Source organism: Symphalangus syndactylus, chromosome 2 (genome assembly GCF_028878055.3).
Source record: "Symphalangus syndactylus isolate Jambi chromosome 2, NHGRI_mSymSyn1-v2.1_pri, whole genome shotgun sequence".
NCBI lineage: Eukaryota > Metazoa > Chordata > Mammalia > Primates > Hylobatidae > Symphalangus > Symphalangus syndactylus.
In genome coordinates, this window is record NC_072424.2 from 12,043,848 (window position 1) to 12,062,721 (window position 18,874).

General features: G+C 42.0%; 1 protein-coding gene across 2 annotated transcripts in view; it reads left to right on the forward strand.

Moving 5' to 3' along the window:
- The first annotated feature begins 297 nt into the window (after positions 1 to 297).
- The window catches only part of ADAM12 (ADAM metallopeptidase domain 12), a 384,755-nt gene continuing 366,178 nt past the window's right edge, over positions 298 to 18,874 (forward strand). For both annotated transcript variants that reach the window (XM_055245748.2, XM_055245760.2), the window contains exon 1: positions 298 to 728. In XM_055245748.2, coding sequence (XP_055101723.1) covers positions 641 to 728 — 88 coding nt within the window. In that variant the 5' untranslated portion in view covers positions 298 to 640. The remainder of the gene's footprint in view (positions 729 to 18,874) is intronic.

An 18,874-nucleotide genomic window follows, 5' to 3' on the forward strand; every position in this document is an offset into this window, starting at 1 on the left:
GCGTGTGCGCTTGGCAGCCGGGCGCCCCAGGCCCTGCGGCCACATCATCCTGGGGCGGGGACGTGTGCGCTCCGGGCGCCCGGCCGCCACCGAGCCACGTCTATGCCGCCGGCGCTCGCGGCCAGGGAGGCGCCCTGCCCCGAGCCGCCCACCCCCGGGGGTGAGCGAGCCGCGGCTCCGGGCGGGACCCTGGCGGGGGGACCCGAGCGGTCTCTAGGACCCGCGGGACGCCGCCGACGGGCGGGGGTGCGGGGGAGAAAATAATTTGTTCCGCGGTAATAAGAACGGTGACTGCTGGCCGTGGATCCATTTCACAGACCTGCCTTCTTTCACCAACGCTCTTCCTCGTGCCCGGGCCAACTCGGACAGTTTGCTCATTTATTGCAACGGTCAAGGCTGGCTTGTGCCAGAACGGCGCGCGCGCGCGCACGCACGCACACACACGGGGGGAAACTTTTTTAAAAATGAAAGGCTAGACGAGCTCCGCGGCGGCGCGGGCGCTGCGCGAGGGCTCCGAAGCTGACTCGCCGCGGCAGGAAACCCCTCCGGTCGCGACGCCCGGCCCCGGCTCCGCGCCCGCGTGGTATAGTGCAGCGCTCGCCGCCGGGCCCGAGAACTGCTGCACGTAAGGCCGGCGACGATGGCAGCGCGCCCGCCGCCCATGCCCCCCGCCCGCGCCCTCCTGCTCGCCCTGGTCGGTGCTCTGCTCGCGCCCCGCGAGGCCCGAGGTAAGTCGCCGAACCCGGGCTGCGCGCTGCCCGCCCCGCCGGGGGCACCTCACGCTGCGCCCGGGCGCGCCGAGGTCCAGGACTGCCCCGAGGGGTGACGCGCCCCGGCGCATCTCCGGAGCCCTGGGGCTCGCGCTTCCAGCGCGGCAAGACCGATCCCCGCCCAGGTGCCAATTCCCTGGGGAAGGGGGACACTTGGCCCGCAGCCCCGCAGGAGCCAGTGCCTGCTCCGGAGGGCATAGCCTCGGGACCGCTCCCCCGTCCTCACCCTCTTGGGTGACATTTGCAGATGTCTCTGTATCTTGACATTTACACGTGTCGCTCGGGTCGATGAGTGTCGGGTCCTCTTGCTGGCCCTATCCCGCAGTGAATACCCCCACCCCAGGCTCCGGGCCAGCCCTTCACCAGGTTTCCTTTCCGGCCCCCGCCTCCCCCGCTAACACACTTAGGGGGGCGCTCAGCGGCCCCGCAGGTGAGGCAGCCTCCTCCTCCGCAGGTGTGCCTGCTGCGCTCCACAGCAGGCTCTATTTTCATAAACTGACTCTCTCACCTACTTCTTTAGTTTCCTCTCTGCCCCTCCTCCTGGCTTCCAGGTCACTCCCTAGCTGTCAGTCCCGGGCAAACTTTAGCGGAATTCTCCCTCCTCCCTCCACTCAGTTTCTCCGCCGTAAATAATCGCCCACATCAACTTGGTGTACAGCGAGAACTTACTTAGTTTAACGTGCGGATCTTATGGTTGTTTTACAGACTTAGGTTTTTTCGAGTTGTAGTCCCTTAAAATCGAGCACCTGTGGCTCCCGTTTGCACAGTGAGGACTCACCCAGCAGGTGCCTTTTTAAAAATCCGGCAACTTCCCGGGGTCTCCGCCGCCGCCGCCTTCTTTCTGCCGCCTGGGGCGCTGTCGGTCCACCGATGAACGACTTGCCTTGGCCGCAAGCTCTAAATTTCTATGATTCTATATAACAGGCATTTATTTTTCAACAACTGGCCTCAATCACGAACCGTTACCACTTTATGATACGTTTTATTTTGCGATTGCCACTGCTGCTCTCCGCCCCCACCGCGTCTACTGTAATGTGGCTAAAACCCAGTTCTTGTTAAAATCCACACTGCGAAGACCAACTTGGGGATAAATGATTAAATACAAAGATTGCACAAAGCAATGAGAAAGTCAAGAAAGAATACTGCTGAGGGTTTAAAGAACTCTACGACCTGTAGTGAATAGTGCTTTGAAAGACTTTTAAACAAACTGGTCCTTTTGAATGTTTACTAAGAACTTTTTAAAAAACGGAAAGTGTCTCAAAGTGTGCCTAACATGGTCTTTAACTTGGCACATGCTTTGTACACATAAAGAGAAGTCTACTGAGCAGGGACAAATTTTTTTTTGGAAGAAAATGTTTATTAAATCCAGCTAATAATGGGAAATTATTTCTTGGGTGTGTGCGTGTGGGAGGACTTTTACTATTTTATGAGTTCAGCTTTGGTAGAGAGAGTGTTTCCTTAAGACAGATATGACCCAAAATAGGAAACCATGGAGGCCTAAGCACTTGAATGGGTTACCTGTTGTGATATATTCCAGGATTCACTGCTCGTTTACCCTTAGATTCTCAGTATCAAGTCTTCAATCAATCAGTGCCCCAAATCATACCATTGAGGCTGTATAAAACTCCAAACATATAACGAAACATTTCTTTGCATTGGCAAGAGAAAAGGAGGAATTACTACCTGTTGAGTCTAAGCATATTCTGAGTTTCTCCCTAGCCTTGTCTGTACTCTGAGCCCTGGCACAGTTGCCTACTTGGTACTTTCTGGGGCAACTCAGCCTAACAAGTCCAAAACAGAACCCTAGATCCCAGACTCTCTAGTTGCAAATCATTCCTTCCCCAGTCTTCCTGAACCCAGTAACAACCTCTTCTGCCTTCTCCACATGCCCTGTGCTGACATGTAGGCAGTCATCCCTGTGTCTCCCTTTTTACTCCATAAGCCACCAACCTCCTAAGTATATTCCCATCTACCCACTTCCTTACATCCTGCAGTGTGTCTTTCCCAGTCCAGGCCACCTTATAGGAAAAATGTAAGTCAGAATAGAGTTAAACTGTAGGACTCCGAGTTGATCTCTACTGAAGAACTGGTGGTTGGTGGGGAGAGACTCCCACACATTTGGGTGACCAGAGGTGAAACATTCGGTACTGAGAGCGAGAGTAGGGAGAATACTTGGTTTTTGGTTTTTCTCATCCCTTACACAACCTCTATTTTTACCTCCACACTTTCTGGAAAAACTATCAACCTCCTTTCAATATGATCCAACACATCAAGTAGTCTAGCCATGGTTTTTTTTTTTCTTGATGTCATCTTTCCTAGATCCCTTCATCCTCCTGTTCCAATGTGACTCACGGGTTACTTTTTAGGCATACATTACAGCTGTTATCTCAGGACTACCCTTATTACCAAGACACTAAGAATTCCTCTTGCATCCTTCCTGTGTTGAATTATCTATATTCTGAGCAATATAAATTTTTCTTAGTTCATTCCTCATTTCTGTGGAGCACATTTTCCAGTAACTTCCTGAGGAAGGGTGTTGGGGAGATACAACTTTTTCTGATAACTCGTGAATATGTCAGGGATGCTTTCAGCTGCAAATAACAAAAAAACATGACAGCAGCAATTTTTTCAAGCCTGTATTCTTTACAAGCAGTTGCAAAGTAAGTATTTTGGTTGCTGGTGTAACTGGTGTGTCAGGTCAGTGATGTGATCAGGGACCAAGCACTTTCTTTTATTTCTATCTGCAGTACTTAAATGTTGACTTTTGCCTTTATGCTTACTTCCTCGTGGTCTCATGATAGCTGCTGTACCTATTGGCATCATATCTGCATTCCAGGCAGTAATACAGCGGAAAGGACAAAAGGCAGAACCAGTCAAATCTATTTGCATCAGGAAAATAATATTTCCATAAGCCTTTGTAGTAGATTTTGTCTTAGATATCATTGGCTAGACTGTGACACAGGGCCACTGCTAGCTTGTACAGAACACTAGAAAAGTAAATATTTTTAACTATATGCATTGCTGCTTCAAACAAAATAGTTCTGTGAGTAAAAACGAAGGTTGGAATGTGTCTCTGGCACACCTTGTATAAAATATATAGATAAACACACATTCATTCATTCCACCCTTGATTGCTAGTTTGTTTAGGTATAAAATTCCAAGAAAGAAATAATATTTCCTCAGTATTTTATAAGGCATTTCTTCATTGTCTCTGTGGCCATTACTGCTTGAGAAGTTGACGGTATTCTGCTTGTCAAACCTTTAAATATAGTCTTTTTTTCTTTTTGGAAGTGATTATCTTTTTTCTTTGTCACTAGTATTTTTGCATTATGTGTTTTAGCAATGCTGTTATCAGTAATTGTTAGGAACTCAGTGGGCCCCTTCAGTTTGAATATTCATATTGTCAAGTCTTTGTATACTTTCTTATATTCATTCTTCATTTATTTCTTCCTCACCGTTTTTACCACAGCTTTTCTGAAACTGCTATTAGCTGAATGTCCCAGCCTCCTGAAAACATCCTTTAATTTTCTTATCTATTTTTCATCCCTTTGCATTTTTGTTCTACTTTCTGGGACAGTTGTTTAATTTCATTTTCCAACCCTTCTATTTAAATTTTTTTGGCCGGGCATGGTAGGTCATGTCTGTAATCCCAGAACTTTGAGAGGCTGAGGCAGGAGGATTGCTTGAGCCCAGGAGTTCAAGACCAGCCTGGGTAACATAGTGAGGCCACCCCCCCCAGCCTCCCCACATCTCAACAAAAAAATTTTAAAAAATTAACTGGGCATGGTGTCACACACCTTTAGTTCCAGCTACTCAGGATACTGAGTTGGGAGGATCACTTGCGTCCAGGAGGTCAAGGCTGCAGTGAACCATGATCATGCTGTGTTACTTCAGCCTCGGTGACAGAATGAGACCCTGTATCAAAATAAATAAATAATTTTAAATTTTATCCTACCACATTTAATTTCCAAGAGGTTTCTTATGCTATGAATGTTCTTTTATTCTTATCCTTATTACAGTGTCCTCCTCTTTTTTGTAATGGATGTAAGATTGCTGTTAACTGAATATGTTAGTCATTACTTGTTAAACATTTTTTGTTCACCTCATTCTCATTGTTAGCTTTGAGATTCTCTTTCCCCCCTATTTGTTTAATCTCTGTCTGACTTTCTTCAAATGTCTGATTTTTGGCTCTCTGCTGATATTTGGTAATGGGGCATTAAAGAGCTGATTAGAAGCTCTGTGTACTTCCACAGATGGATTTATTGACTGATGAACATTCATCTTGCTGAGAGACGTCCACATATCACAGACTCTGTTTTTCTTAGGCTGGTCAATTTCTCCAAGGAAGAATCCTTCAGCTTCCTGCCAAGGCGATTTCAGTCTGGCAATTTAAGCCTGGCTCTAGGGCCTGTGAGCTGAGCAGGGGAAAAGAAGATAGTGTTGCCATTAAGTATGCTTGTATTGTTTAAACTTAATCCTTTTGTTTTCAGTTCAGCACTTTGCTACCCCCCCCTTCACGATTCCTGGGAGTCCTTATGTACAGAACTTCTCTACTTCAGTGTCTTCAGGAAATATACCTCCCGTGTTGGTCGGAGGAGGACAGGCAACACCTAGCTGTGTTGGCTTTGCAAGGGATCTAGGGCTCTAGCTTCTCCTTATACAGGTTTTCAGCCTCAGCCTGTATTGGCCTTGGCCCATACAGTGCCCCCTGTTCCAGGGCCCAGTGCCCCCTGTTCCCACCTTTCCAGGGTTCTGCTTATCCATCCCACCTTCTGATGGCTGCCCTCCTTTCCAGGTCATAAGTTCCCATTCTCTCTTCCCTGCTACATAGGTAACAATTTGTCCATCCCCTTTCCATCTTCCAAAGCTTTGCTACTTAGTTTTTAAATTATTATTATTGTTATTTTTTTTTTGAGACAGGGTCTTGCATTGTCACCCAGGCTGATGTACAGTGGTGCAATCATAGCTCACTGCAGCCTCGACCTTCTGGGCTCAAGTGATCCTCCTACCTCAGCCTCTCTAGTAGCTGGGACTCCAGGCACACACTACCATGCACAACTAATTTGTTCTTAATTTTTAAATTTTTGGTCAAGTGTGGTGGCTCACACCTGTAATCGCAGCACATTGGGAGGCCGAGGCAGATGGATCACCTGAGGTCAGGAGTTTGAGTCCAGCCTGGTCAACATGTTGAAATCTTATCTCTACTAAAAAAAAGATACAAAAATTAGCCAGGGATGGTGGCAGGCACCTGCAATCCCAGCTACTCCAGAGGCTGAGGCAGGAGAAACGCTTGAACCTGGGAGGCAGAGCCTACAGTGAGCCGAGATCGTGCCACTGTACTCCAGCCTGGGTGACAGAGTGAGAGTCTGTCTCAAAAGTTTTTTTAAAAAAATATATAATTTTTAAATTTTTATACAGATAGAATCTCAGTCTATTGCCCCAGGCTGGTCTTGAACTCCTGGGCTCAAGCATCCTCCTGCCGCAGCCCCCCAAAAGTGTTGGAATTACAGGCATTGAACCATGGTACGCAGCCTATTATTGTTATTACAATTATTCCTTTATTGCAGGGTTTCAGGAGGGCATACAGATAAACACCTGTGACTCTGCCATGTACATTTAGAATTTAGCCAAGGCTTTGATTACCATGCTCGACATATAGTGTATTTTCTTTCTCTCACTTCTTGTCATTTGGCACTTTCTAACTCCTTCCTTGTGGAAACAAAAATTAAACTCATTTTTAAATGTTTCAAAACTTTCTTTTCAAAATCCATAAAAACTCAAAGCCAACATATACCTAATTAGATAAATGTTGCAGCTGTGGAAACTGTAACAAAATTTTTCTTAAGGAATGCAGCTACATCATTTAAAGAAGCTAAGCACATTCCTTCCTGGTGTAGATGATGCTGTAATGAACTCATTAGAGTTGCAGAAAAAAAATTTTGTATCAGAGTGTGTTTCAGAGGCCTCCTTAAGCTAAATTGTTTCTGCAGCGTCCATGATTTACAAAGACAGGTGTAGAATTTTCAGATGTTTCTTCTGTACCAAATGGCTAAGCCCTACAACCCTTTGGCTGTGTGCCCACAGGGAGCTATATGAAGCAGCTCTGGAGTATGTCCATGCTCTTTAATTGTCAGGTCTCTGGGCTGGAGAAGTGCGATTGGTATAATCTAGACAGAATGTTTTTGAAGGTAGTTGCTGTGCATTTGTCACAGTTGTTTCTTCATATGTTTGGTTAGTATTTTTTTAAACCTAAAATCGTCATACCAGCACATTGTTACTTAAAAAGGAGTTTGTTGAGTGCGTCAGTGCCAGGAGCGGTGCGCAGGTCTTTGCGTGCACTATCTCTTGCAATTCTGCCGAAAGAATCTTGTTGGTCCTGTTGGTACCCTCATTCCACGGAAGAGGAAATGATAGCCTCAGATAGTGAGATCAGCAGTGTCAGGGGCAAGGCAATCTAGTCTACCTCATGCTGCAGACTGGATCTTAACCTAGCTGTGGCAAACATTTCATAACCTATCTTTGCCGTAACTGTAGCAGTGAGATTGTAATTAGCTTGGATCTCAGCAGAACGGTACTGCAGTTCAAGTGAACGTTATTTGCCAATTGAAATGTGCACATTAAATATTACACTTTCTCACAGGCTGCCATTTCAATCTTCATACTTTCTCCAGCCCATTTTTCACCCTGTTTCTTTTGTGCTTTATCTAATGCCCAATATACCTTTGCCTCCAGTTGATAGATGGGATGGAAAAGCTGAATAATTCAACATCATATTGATATTTTTTTATCCTTTAAGCTTTTATGTCATTCCAAGGCTATATTAAGAGCTCAGCTTCTTGGCAACTGTTTAAAAAATTGGACAGCTTCATTGGATAATGATTTCTGTCTGTTTACCTACTCCTGGAAGCCTTGAACTGCTTAATCAGTTTAGATGATCCATTCTTAGAAATGTTGAAACACTTTGACATGTCTTCCCCTAGCAGGCATGGTGAGCACTGGTCTGCAATTTGGCCAAAAGATTCCTTGTATTATGTGTTGCTATGTTTGTAATTAAAGCCAGGATACGATAGAAGCATTTCTTGTGACAGATATGCTCACTTGAATCTGAATGTGATCTGAGAACCTAGTCTTGCTTTTTAAAAAAAAAAAAAAAAAATTGAAACCTTGGGAGTACATGAAGGATTGCTTAGATATATGAGCAACTTTTTTTTTTATATATACTTTAAGTTTTGGGGTACATGGCAGAACGTGCAGTTTTGTTACATAGGTAGACAGGTGCCATGGTGGTTTGCTGCACGCATCAACCCATCATCTACATTAGGTATTTCTCCTAATGTTATCCCTCCCCTAGCCCCCCATCCGCCTGACAGACCCCAGTGTGTGATGTTCCCCTCCCTATGTCCATGTGTTCTCATTGTTCAACTCCCACTTATGGGTGAGAACATGCAGTGTTTGGTTTTCTGTTCTTGTGATAGTTTGCTGAAAATGATGGTTCCCAGCTTCATCCATGTCCCTGCAAAGGACATGAGCTCATCCTTTTTTATGGCTGCATAGTATTCCGTGGTATTTAAGTGCCACATTTTCTTTATCCAGTCTGTTATTGATGGACATTTGGGTTGGTTCCAAGTATTTGCTATTGTGAATAGTGCTGCAATAAACATGTGTACATGTGTCTTTATAGCAGAATGATTTATAATCCTTTGGGTATATACCCAGTAATGGGATGGCTGGGTCAAATGGTATTTCTAGTTCTAGATCCTTGAGAAATCACCACACTGTCTTCCACAATGGTTGAACTAATTAACACTCCCACCAACAGTGTAAAAGCCTTCCTATTTTGGTTTTGTCTTCATCCTGGGTTTTTTGTTGTTGTTGGTAGTGTTCCTGAGAGCCTGCATTAGGATTTGGGGTCTGCATTATACCTTAAAATGCAGCTGTTGTCTGCCTATGGAAATATACATTCCTGAAATTAAGCATACTAAGTAAAACTTTTAAACTAAAATCATTATTTCAGCCAATTTCAGTATAATTTGAGAAGATCATATAAAAGATGATTGAAAAAGAAATCTGGCCCCATCATTCATTTATTTCTAAAATATGACAATTTTAAAGTTGAAAAATGGACACAGAATAAGTTATACACCCATATTTTTGCCAGCCAGATTCTACTATATATGCTTCAGAACTTTCAACATTTAAATATGTAAAATGTTAAAGATATATTTATAGCTATCCCTTTTCTCCCCACCATTCAGACTATTTTATCTCAGTCTTCCTCTTGCAGAGGCTATACTACTTGAAGTTGGTTGGTTCATGTGTATTTGTGTGTGTGCATGTGTGTACACACACATACCCCTAATCAATATCTGATATTCTTTATGTATTTAACTGTTAAGTAAATGGTACCCTACTATATATGACAACCTTCTGCAACTTTTTAAAAAATCAATATATATTTCAGACATTCATATATGTGCTTGGTTCATTCCTTTTAATTGAATGACTAAATCATAATTTGTTTACTCCTCTGTTGATAATAAATATGTTTTCCCCAACTTTTTGATATTGCAATGGTGCGAGGATCCTTGCTATCTTAGGTATGGGTGTAAGCTCTAGGGAACCTATTACCAGTGAATTACTGAGCTGTAGAGTACACAGATTTTTTACTGTAACATATTTTGTTAAGTTGCTTTCCAAATTGGTTGTACCAATTTATGTGCCTACTTATTGGAGAGCTCTGGTTACCTATGTGGTTGTCAATACTTGGTATTTTCAGGCCTTTTAAATGTTGCCAAGCTGGATGTTAAAAATTTCATTGTTTTAATTGGCATTTTTCTCATTACTAAAGACTCTAAGTTTCTTATGTGTTTATATGCTCTTTGTATTTCTTCTTTGAATTATTTATCTTTATTTACTCATGTTTCTTTTTAAGTTTAGTTTAAGCAATCCTCCTCTCTTTCCTGAGCTCCAAAATAAATTTTGATAATTTCTTCTAAATTTAAAATTTTTGCTTTTCCCTTTTAGAATAACTGGAATTTAATTCTTATTTATTGTATGAGATCCATGTCTGTTTCCCCCCATCTGGAAAACCAATTTCTCTAGTAACATTTGTTGAATCCTTTTCTACTTCTGATAACCAGCAAGCACATACAGATATGCTTCTGGGTTCTTTGTCTTACTGTTCTATTTACCTCAGTTCCAGCATCGTATTGTTCTCAGTATCCCATACTTCGCAGTAAGCCTTCAGTGTTTAGATTGGTTGGCATGATGGTTAAGCTTGATTGGATTGAAGGATGCAAAGTATTGATCCTGGGTGTATCTGTGAGGGTGTTGCCAAAGGAGATTAACATTTGAGTCAGTGGGCTGGGAAAGGCAGACCCACCCTTAATCTGGATGGTCTGCATCTAATCAGCTACCAGCATGGCCAGAATATAAAGCGGGCAGAAAAAATGTGAAAAGACTAGACTGACTTAGCCTCTCAGCCTACATTTTTCTCCTGTGATCATGTGAGTTAATACTCCTTAATAAACTCCCCTTTATATACACATCTCTATTAGTTCTGTCCCTCTAGAGAACCCTGACTAATAGAGTTGGTATGTAGTGGTGCAGAGGGCAGACACTGAAGCCAGCTTGCTGGAGTTTACAGATCAGCTCTGCCACCTGGCGCCTGACATGTGATCTTGAGAAAGTAACTAACCATCTTGTGTGCCCAGACTTTCCTAGGTTTAGCACTGAAGATGACACATCACAGGAAACCTCTCAGTGCCAGGCAATTGGGATCGTTGCTCACCCCAAACCTTGAACAAACTATGTAATCTTTTTCTTTCCCTATTTTCCCTGGATGAAATGGTGATAATAATCGTATCTATCTCCACAGGGCCGTAGTACAGGTGAAAAGAAAGAATACGTATACAGTGCTTTGAACAGTGCTCAGACCATGCTAACTATTCAATAAAGTATAAAGTTTAATGTCTGCTTTCCTTCTCCCCTCCTCTCCTTTAAAGTTATCTTGACTATCCCTGAAACTTTAGTGTTTCATATGAACTTTAGAATCTTCTTGCTAAATTCCACAAAATACTGTATGGGGACTTGTAGGCTAATTTAGGGGAGAATTGACATCCTCATGACATCAAGGTTTCCCGTCATGAATGTGGTGATTTCTCTATTTATTTGTTCCCTTTAATGTTATTCAATAAGTTTTCAACAATATTCTCTTCAACGTTCTTGTGCATCTTTGTAAGATATATTTCTAGATATCCTAAGTACCTAATAGATTTATTGTCACTTTAGATGATATCACTATTTTTTAAAAGATTTTAACTTTTTAATATGAAAAGTTTTAAACATACACATAAGTAGACAGAGTGCAATCAATACCTGTGTTTCTATCACTCAGTTTCAACAAGTGCCAGTTCATGGCTATTCTTGTTTTATCTGTGGAGTCATTTCCTTATTGAAAGTTCTAATTGATGTTTTCTTTTCAGTGTATAGGAATGTTACTTATTTTTGTAGGTTGACTTTGAATTCAGAAATCTTGCTCAATTATTTTTGTAATCCTGATGATTCAAATCATAGGTAGGTGATTGCTCAATTTTTATTCTAATAGTTTGTCTGTAGATTGACGTCATAGAAAATTCTAAGAAAATAATCACCTGAAAGGGTAAGTTTTGTTTTTTCCTTTACATTCCTTATGCATTCTACTTCTTTTATTTTTCTTCTTTCACTGGGTAGCACCTCCATTACAATGATAAACAAAAGGATTAGCCAGGCCCAGTGACTCATACCTGTAATCTCAGCACTTTGGGAGGGTGGGAGGGTGGGGAGGGGGGATTACTTCAGCCCAGAAATTTGAGACCAGCCTGAGCAACATAAGGACACTCCATTTCTACAAAAAAAAAAAAAAAGTCATATGTGTGTCATGCACCTGTAGTCCCAGCTACGCAGGGAGGCTGAGGTGGGAGGATTGCTTGAGCCCAGGAGGTCGAGGCTGCAGTGAGCTGTGATCTTGCACTGCACTCCAGCCTGGGAGACACAGTGAGACCCTGTCTCAAAAAAGAAAGAAAAAAAAAAGAAAGAAGAAGAAGTGATTGCTAGTCTCCTTGTTTTTTTTTTCTCAACTTTAGTGAAAATAACTAACTTTTGCTATCTTTACACATCTTTTTTTTCTTTCTTCTATTGTTGTAGGATTATTTATACCTACTTTTTCCCAGTTCTGTTAATTTAGAGGTTACATATTCTGTTTCCACAGTTTTAGTAGTACCATTAAATTTTTAACATTTGCACTTCAGCAATGGAGTCTAAAGGTAGTCAATAACTTCGGCCTCCTCCCAAACAATTACAGGCTAACCATGCTTTAGTGCCCTTCATTGCACCTCCTGTTTTTTGTTATTGTCTAGAATTTTAGTTCTGCCGTTGTGAAACACATCTCTCATCAAAAAACGTAGTGGGGAAATACTAGGCTTTGTTCTGTGCTGAGCAGTCCAGACTTATGCTGATTTATCCAATGCAACCAGTTTCTTTTCTTTTTCTTTTTTTTTTTTTATTTTAACCATGGCTTCCTGCAGACCACTTCCACTTCTGGATCCAGTCACTTCTTATTGAAGTAGTCTTCGTTGAAAGTCTCTGAGTAGCAAATTCCCTATATTTGTTTGCCTGGAAAATGTTTTTCTTTTTCATGAATGTTAGTTTAGCTATGTATAGATAGCCAAACCAGAGGTTGGCAATTGTTTTCTTTTAGCAGATATTACCTGTTGTATCCTGGCCTCTCCTGTTGTTGTTAAGGAGTCTTTCATTTAATGACTGTGCCTTCGCACTAAACCTGCCTTTTCCTCTGGTTACTTTTAAGGTAGTTCTTTGGTGGTGGTGGTGGTGGTGGAGTGTGCGTGTTTGTGTATGTGTAGTTCTGTATTTTATTCATGTGTTTTTATATGGTTTTATATTAAATTTGTGTATTTCTGGCCTTGTGGTGCTTCTTCAATCCAATCAATTATTTTAAAAAAATTTAGCAAGCATCTCTTTAATTACTGCATTGCCCTTTTTGCTTCATCACTTCCTTTAGAACTTTTGTTATGTGTAGTTGGGCCTTATAATTCAGTCATCCTGTTTTTAGCTTCTCTTCATCTCTTTATCACTCTTTGCTTTAAATTCTGGGTGATGTCTACAAGTCTAAATTTCAGTTTACCAATTCTCTCTTAAGCTGTGTCTAAATGCTGTTTAAACTGTCTATTGACTTAACATTTTTCAATATCTTTAATTTTTCACATATGGAAGCTTTGTTTTGCTCTTTTTCAAACTTGCCTGATCTTTTTAAAATGTAATATTTTAAAATTATCTTCTTTTCTTTGTATTCTTACCTGTCTTTAATAATTTGGGATTTATATATTGTTATCCATTTCAGGTTATTATTTCAAGTTCTTAGGATGCTGATTCTGTATTACTATGGATTATCTCTTCCAATGCCTTTCAATTTTAAATTGTGAGTTCATTTTCAGCTTTCTTCCCTCCACTGCTACTCTCTCCATGGGAGTCCTATGTACCCTGGATTAGAAGAGTTTCTGTGGAGCAGAGTCTGCTTACTCATGACAGATGCCTCAGGGATTTCCCTTGTCTAAGCCCAGTTATTGTGGGAATTTTACACCACATGGCTATTCTAATTTTGGTCTCCATACCCATGTGGTAAAGGCTTGAAGTTTCTATTTCTCTTGTGAAACTCCCTAACCCTCACCAGATCTCTGGGGAGATATGTCACTTTGAAGTTTCCCTGTGGCATTCGCTAGAGGTTTTCTAGCCCTGGTGACTTGGGAAGGGCGGCCTGTTGGGGCTTGGTTTTGTTCAAGGATCTTAGCTAGAGTTCTCTGACTCATGTGTTCAAGATCATACCTCCTGTTACTGAACTCACGGTTTCCAGGCTGAAGGCCTGTATCTGCCAGGCCTCTGGGATTCCATGACTTTGGCAGTGGGTGGATGCTCTGGCTAGGAATTCCTTAATTCCCTGATAATTTCCTTTCCCTTCTTTCTAGTTCAGTTATATAGGTTGTCACATTTTATTTAACATTTTTCTGTGTTTGTAGTAGAAAGGCTTTCTAGCTGTGTCAGCTCAGTCCACTGTGTTTTCAGAACTGGACATCTCTGATAATGATTCTTTGGATCTTTTAGTCAACACATTTGTTGGCTGCCTATTGTAATCCCAGATTTGTGCCAGGAACTGGGGATACAGTGTTGAGAAGAACAGACACCCTCATTTCATGGCCTCTAGAGCGAGTGGATCATAAAAACGTACAGAAAATGAGTTGAACCTGCTTGGCAGCTTGATTCTCAACTTCCAATACTCCAAACACTCAGTCAGAAAAGTCAGTCAGCTGCTTTCCTGCTGGCATGTTAGTCTTGGCCTTGGCAGCTGCAGGGGTGAGATGTGCTAATGATGGGGCCAAGCTGAGCTTTGGGGGTGAAGCCATCAGCTGTTCCCATCTCCCTCTGGCGAAGGCAAAATGAGAACAGCTGGGAAGCAAGGCCAACATCCACTCCCAGAAGCTGCTCCTCTGCCAGCGGAGGTGTCAACAGAATTCCAGTCATGTGAGCCTTCCAGGAGTGTATAGTGAATTCGTTCCATACTTAAACATTCTAGTATACAGAGAAGATTGTACAATGGAGTAAGCCGACAATGGAAACACTCATTTGTATATTTTTGTAACCTTCCGAATGAATGCTATGATTCCATATAGATTGATTTCTCCACTAATTTGTCTAGAAGAAAATCAGATCCCTGATTTGCCATTAAAATTTGGACATGTCAGATTTAGTCTATTCAATTCACTAAGCTTTACTTCCAGTTTCTTAGTAGAGAGAGTCTGCTCCTTGGAGCATAATTTATTCAGCTGCAATAGATGGTCCTCTTGAAACTTTTTTCTCACATTATTTTAGTCTCTTTTCTGTTTCTTGTCTTTGCTTTCCTTTAAAAAGGTGCTTTTCATCCTTCTTTCTCCCTCAGCACTGCTGAAGACTAAGCCATTGGTTACAGAGGCTCAGCAAGAAAGCAATTTCAAAACAGGGAGGCAGAAAGGGCTGGGATAGGATATGGTTTGAAAAGCTAAATCAAGACAACTGTTTTCAAGCACAAAAGCCCCTAGTGGAAGCATCTGCTTCTCTTATGGACTTCAGTGACATAAAATAATGAGATTTCTTCAGCTTATCTCCCCTGATGTTACTTCCTTATGGATTTAGTGGGTCAAGAGTGCTGTGTGTTCTGGCGTTGTAGTTAGAAAATTGACAGGTGGCTTGGATCATGGCCAGAATTCTGGACTTGGAGTGAGAAGTGGCTCTGAGTTCTAGCTTGGCCTCTTTATAGCTGTGTGACCTTTAGGAACCCACTAAATCTTTCTGAACTTAGTTTCTTTGTCAACAATGAGCAAGGATGCAGCCTACCTCCTTGGGTTGTGGTAAATTCCAAATGAGGAGAGGTTGGGGGATGTGTTTTGTAATTTAAGGTCTTCTCTTTCGATGGTACAGGGGGGCACATGGTACCACTGTTCATGTGTTCATTCAGTGGCTGAGGTTTGTCCTCATGCCTTGAACGGCATAAGTTCTCAGCATCCATGAGCCACTGTCCCCTCCTGCTCATGGTAGATGGGTGTCCAAGTTAATCCCAAAGCGTGACAGAGGGGGTGGCAGAGATTTGGGAGAGGAGGGCAGTTTCTATTCCGTTTTCTCCTACCTTAAATCTCATGTTTGCATCTTTGTTATTTATCAGTCTACCATTAGGGGCATCTCTGTTAACCAGGACTATTTGAGATTGTATTAATAATGTGAACTCTTTCAAATATCGTTTACTTATAGCACACAAAATTGTCACTAGTTTCCTTCTTCTCTGCTGTATGGGACACACTGTGGGCTGGGCATAAGAGCTGCAGAGAATGAATGGTAGCAGATGCCCAGGCCAGGGGCATGAGTTTTCCTAGCCTTCAGCTTCCACTGGCTTTTTGAGAAAGAGGTGTGGGAGGGAGGATAAGCATAGAATGGAAAGGCAAATAAAATTTAACATGCCTCTCACGGTACTGGGTTGGCATGAATAAGAATTGCTGTAGAAATAGGAACCTCACCTTTGTGGATGAAGCAGACACATAAGCTCCTGACTTATATGTTAATTACCAGTTAGAGCATGTGATTGCAGCAGTAAAGCCCGTTAAGCACTCTACATCCTTGTGGCTCCAAACAGTACACATTTAGAACATCCAGAATCTGACAGAAATGTTCCACTCTAAGACCAAATATTGGTGGTGTTTTCCCATTTTACAGCAAAACGTAAGTGAATGGAAAGATCTCTCCCACACTACTAAGATTGTTCGTCTGAATCTTTCTGAAACTAAGTTGCAGCTGCAATATCTTCTGACTTGCACAGCAGCAAATGAATTTTCTAAAATGTTTACTCACTCTTAGTTCAGTGCATGATCAGACAACACCCAATGGCTCCTGGTTACAGGTTTATCTGTGTACCTGGAGAACAATCACATTTCTGAGTGGTAATTGCTCTTTCTTCATAGGACAGAATTGAGGAATTCCATAAAGGGATTTTGCCTGTGTGGTTTCTGTGCTAGCAGTGGTTCAGGAGCTTCTCGTACATTCTCACCATGCCCTGGGAGGCAGGCACTATGACCACTCTTTCTTCCAAATAGGAAAGCCAAGGCTAGGACATTCAGCTTGTGCAGTTATACAGCTACAAGGTGGCACAGCTGAGATTATGCACATGAATTACTGCACAAATAGGGAATATACTAGAAATGGGACTTACACGAATAACAGTAATAGTGATGACACCAGCAATTAAAAAAACATTCAACAGACTCTCCACTAATCCCTTTACATGAATTACGTGGTTAAAATATCCCTATAGCCCTTAGAGGTATGGGGCATTATTATTTCCATTTGACAGATGAAGAAACTAAGGCATAGAGAACTTGTGATTTGCCTTAGCCCCTGCATCTTATAAGAGGCTGAGCCAGGATCGAACTAGGCAGTTGATTTCAGGGCCCACATGCTAAACCACTGGTCGGCCAAGGGAGGACCTATGATGCCCAGGAACTCTTCGTACTCCAAACCCTTTGCAGTTATCTCAGCTTGTGTTTATCTTGGGATACTGGGATTTGAGGAGAGAACCTAGGAAGACACTGAGATAGAACAATACTTGAGTCTTTAGCTGTGCGAATCCCAGGAACTTGTCCTGTGGCCTCTGACCTGCAAGGACTGGCAGGAAAAACAGGACTGGAGACCCATTTGCAGGGCCTGGTATCTCTGACCTTTCATTTTCACATCAAAGGAACATGTGGACTTACCAGCTAAAATTTATTCTTTCTGAGGGAGAAACTTACTATTCAATAATTAAGCATACTATCTTCTGTTTTCTCTCACAAATAAAATGCAGGACTCAACCTAATAACTGCTACCTATGGTGGCTGTAGAAAATACTTGTAAACATGATAAACGCACATGCATGAGTGCATTTGTTATTGCTGTATGACAAATTGCCACAACTTAGTGGCTTACAATCACACCTGTGTACAATCTCGCAGCTTTTGTGGGTTATGAATCTAGGCACGACTTACCTGGGTCCTCTAATTCAGCTTCTTTCACTGGTTTCAGACAAGGTATTAGCCAGGACTGGGTCTCATTCAAAGGCTCAACTGGGAAGGATCTGCTTTCGACTCACAGAACCATGGCAGAATTCAGTCTCTTGAGTTGTTGAACTGAAGGTCTCAGTTCCTAGCTGGCTCCCATTTTCCTAATCAGTATTCTCTCCAATATAGAAGCTTGCTTCACCAAGGGCTGCAGACTGAGAAGGCAATATAATCTGCAAACAAGACAAAATCACAAGTTGTATAATCTAATCATGGTCTGTGAATATTACTATAGTCTACTGGTTAAAAGCAAGTCGCTTAACCTAGGTTAAGAGACCTAGTGACTTGCTTAATTCTAACCCTGCCGGGGTTACACATGGGAGTGAATACTAGGAGGCAGGGGTACTGGGAACCATCTCAACAGTCTACCACAGTGAGTTAATTAGATAATCAGCATTGTAAATATCAGGAATGGCTTTAACAGGTAGAAGCTTCTGTTTTCAGAGGTGTCTACTCACTATGTGCAGGTCTTAGAGCTGGCAGCAGCATCTGATTGGTAAGGTGGCTCTGTTTCTGCATTTTTGTTGCTTAGCTGTTTCATGTCCTTTTACTGCAGTGTCTTCATTGCCTTTGCCTGACAGTTCTTTTCCCACTCTCACTCCAACACTTGGCTGAACTCCTCCTTGGCTTAGACTTCACTTCCTCACAGGCAGCCGGTTCTTGGTCCTTCCCACCCAACCCCAGTCAAGGAAAGGTCCCCCTGCTAAATGCTCTCAAAATGCTATGTCTCCATCAGAGCACTTATCACATTCTAATCAACTGTTCGTCTTCTTGGTTAGAATTTAAGCTCTGTGGTGACACAGACCACATCCATCTTATTCTCTGTTGGGTCCCCTGTGCCTAGCACATCACAGCTGCTCAATAAATATTGGCATGATGAGTAAATAGTCCTACTTGGTGTGCTGCTTTTTCATTTCAACAAATGTGATTCACTAAAGCCCTACTCTTACATTTTTTGTGTTTGTACAACCTTTCATGTAAATGAATTTTCACAGTTTTGAAAAAAAGACCATGTGTCCAAATATTTGATATGGAAAAGGTAGTTAGCATATATTAGTGATACAAACGGAACATCTTAAAGGAACATCTTTTGGAAATACTATGATGCTGTTATGGATGCTAATTTTTTTATTGGGTAGAAAATGTGAGCTGATAGTTTAATAAAAATCGCAAGAGGTCTCTATTAATTTTAGCTTTTTCTTATCTCCCTGAGAAATGTACAGATGCGAAGATGGGCATGAAGAACTCTGCATTTGCTTGGGTTTGGATATTCTATAGCTAGCATTTAGTGATCTGGTGATGATAAACTTAACTATATATTTAATTTTTTCCTTTTTATTTCCTCTACCCTCATTTTAAACTTTTGAAGTGATTTTAGCCTAAATGAGTAAAAATTCAATTGGGGAATGAAATGACTCCTTCTAAAACAGAGCTCAC